This window comes from Theobroma cacao, chromosome 2 (assembly GCF_000208745.1).
Source record: "Theobroma cacao cultivar B97-61/B2 chromosome 2, Criollo_cocoa_genome_V2, whole genome shotgun sequence".
Taxonomy (NCBI): Eukaryota; Viridiplantae; Streptophyta; class Magnoliopsida; order Malvales; family Malvaceae; genus Theobroma; species Theobroma cacao.
Window position 1 is genome coordinate 33,424,305 of NC_030851.1, and position 2,796 is coordinate 33,427,100.

The window sequence follows — 2,796 nt, forward strand, 5'->3', positions numbered from 1 at the left end:
AAAATTTAATAAAACAACCAGCTTTTATTGAAATGAGTATATATAACAGTCTATTGCTAATATTATTGAAGGCCAAACTATCGTCTATGTGAACGAAAAGAAGTTATTTGGAGGATGGAAAGCCTTCAGAGTTGGTGACAATGAAAATCAAGTCAGTGGTCCATTCTTTGACATGCCATTTTCAATGGGATCGGTGGGTCGGAAAAGGAGCCATTGGCGATTTGTTCGAATATCCACTTGTTAGCAGCCTCTGTGAAATGAATCCCATCCCAGTTAACCCGAACTGATGGATTTTGGCATGAATTTGCAATCAAGATCTCCTTGCCATTTACAGTAATCTTTCCCCCACACCTGACCGAGTTGTTGAAATTATACTTCCCACCGTGGCCACAGCAAGCTATAAGAGGAAGCTTAAATCCTGTGAATCCCATGAACCGCCATAAAGAAGTCATGAACCAGAAACAGTTGCTTTATTAACAATAAACTCTGCACAAAAACTTGTGCTGGGAACAATCACAATCAGAATTACCAAATTTCTTGGCTTGGCTGATGAGAGTGTACTTCACAGAGTAGACATCAACATATGTAATTGCAGCCAAAGGAAGTTCTTTCCTTAATCGAATAACATCATCTTTCAGTCTTCGGTTGAAATACTGAGCCACCTCATTGAACGGACTGGCGCAGCCATATTTGTCTACCTGAGGGGCAGTAATGAGAAATCTGTCCAGAACATACGGTAGGCAGCCTACCGGTCCTGTGTTATGTATCCAAAATGCTCTTCCTCCTTGATCATATACTCGCTGCACATAACGATATCAGATCATATGAGATGCCTTCAGTTAACATTAACCTATTGTAATTATTGGGAGGAAAAGGATTCTCATCTGACCTTAACAGCATCAGAAAATTGGCGGAGTACCTCTGGAACATATGCCTTTACTTGTTCCGTGGTCAGGTTAAGCTTATAGCCTGCTGTGAGATCGTTTTGGCCAATGTCCAAAGTGTACAAGGCCTGAGAGAAATATTCCTCCTCGGGCAACAATTTATCAAATACCCCTGATATGTAAAATCATTCCAGGATTATTCAAAGTAATTTTAGAGAAACGAAAATAGTATAATGTGCATTAGCATTGCACCTTGTTTATTGAATATCTGAGATCTTCTGTTAAAGTCCGAGAATTGGACCGACTGCACATCCAATGATATTGGACTAAACCCACTTTGAGACCTGGTTGTGTTTTGTGGCCTGATGGTTGATCCGGCAGTTGCAAAGTTGGCTCCATGGCTGAAATTTGAACCCACTGAGTCCAGATAAGCACTAAGATACGGTAATCCCAAGCTTTCAGCTAATTAAAACCAACAGAAAGTAGATATATTAGGATGGGTTGTAAATCTTCATATCAAATTCTACAGCAGTTTTAATGAATTAAACCAAATGGATTAACTTCGATATTCAACAGTTGATAACACTTTGAAGTAACCTTCAAAATTTTCCTATTAACAAAAAAGATGAGCTTCTAAAGATCCAACGGGTGAAAGAGGAAACTTTGGTAACATGTCGAATTTCTGACATCGCGAAGCAAACGCTTAGAAGCTCTCATATTCTGAAAATTTTCAGCATACCAAGAGTGACTTGTTTGACTCTGTACATGAGTAATCAATAATGCCTCATTCGGACTTTTACCTCTAATGGACCCACACTATAGAGTCTAGAGATCTATGCCACTTTAAGCTTTGAAATATTAAAACTTTAAATGACAAAAAACAAGGAGATATACGTCCTGGAATTCAACTACAGTATCCAAATTTCAAACTTTCAAATTTGACCTTAAAAACCTGTCAAAATTTGTTTTAATGGGAAAATTTTGAAATTCATGCCAATTAACCTGATGAAGTAGTGAACTGAATACTGAATAGGTAATACTTTTCCTAAAGAATGACATAGTTTTGCATTAATAGGAAAATGTGTTTGGACTCATTCGTCTCAGACAAATAGCAAGCGTAAAATGGAAGATGAAACGGAAGGAAAACTCGGAATACCTATGAAATCAATTATCAGTCGCCCATCAGAATACCGTCCTGCCGGGGCATGGAAATAGGTCTCTCCGTTGGGAGCAGGGGCTTGTCCAAATGCCGCTGATAGTCCACCGGTGTCGGAATTTGAGTCCCCAAAGTTAAAGATGGCTGGAAAATTGCAAGGCGCTAAAGAACCGCTTCGACTTGGCGGCAATGTCATTGAAAATATAAGGCCGATGAAAACATGTTTGAAGCTGCGAGGTTCCATGAATCAGAGAAAGACAGACACAGAAAGCGAGAAGGCTTCCATTAATTACATAATAATAAGGGTCAAATTTTAAATTTAGACCCTATATTCTATCAAATTTTGCATTTAGTTCCTCTACTAAATTTCATATAATTAAGTCCTTGTAATTTAAAATTTTTTTAATATCACTCCGCATAATTTAATATCAATCTAATCATTAACACTGTTTAACTTTCTTCATTAAAATTGTTTAGAGCATTGACCATGCTAATACTATTTAATTTAATATCAATCCAACAATTATTTTTTCTCACTTATTTCTTTTATTTTCAATCAACATATTTAATGATTGTTAACAATTTTTTTCCTATATATAAAACCAATTATTTCTTTTTTAATGTATAATATTTACTTTTAAATTTTTCTTTTTCCATTTGCTCTTTCTTCCTTTTTCTTTTAACTTTAACTTTCCTCAAAAGAATACACAAGAAATCTGTTATGTTATTATCTTCATAAAACCGTGAGTCTCATTT

The 2,796-nt window shown here is 36.2% G+C and overlaps 1 protein-coding gene across 1 annotated transcript; it reads right to left on the reverse strand.

Moving 5' to 3' along the window:
- LOC18609585 (GDSL esterase/lipase At3g26430) lies at positions 1-2,305 on the reverse strand. Its single transcript, XM_018114736.1, has 5 exons — positions 2,041-2,305; positions 1,137-1,346; positions 890-1,056; positions 530-800; positions 1-418 (listed from the first exon to the last, which is right to left on the reverse strand). The coding sequence occupies exons 1-5, from the start codon at positions 2,282-2,284 to the stop codon at positions 153-155; spliced, it is 1,158 nt and encodes a 385-aa protein (XP_017970225.1). The 5' UTR covers positions 2,285-2,305; the 3' UTR covers positions 1-152.

Excerpts from the sequence above, each read along its gene's own strand:
- LOC18609585 (XM_018114736.1), bottom strand. The coding sequence starts at position 2,284 with ATGGAACCTCGCAGCTTCAAACATGTTTTCATCGGCCTTATATTTTCA. Across the intron at positions 1,347-2,040 it reads ACTGATAATTGATTTCATAG|CTGAAAGCTTGGGATTACCG; the intron begins GTATTCCGAGTT and ends GGTTTTAATTAG. Across the intron at positions 801-889 it reads AATTTTCTGATGCTGTTAAG|CGAGTATATGATCAAGGAGG; the intron begins GTCAGATGAGAA and ends CGTTATGTGCAG.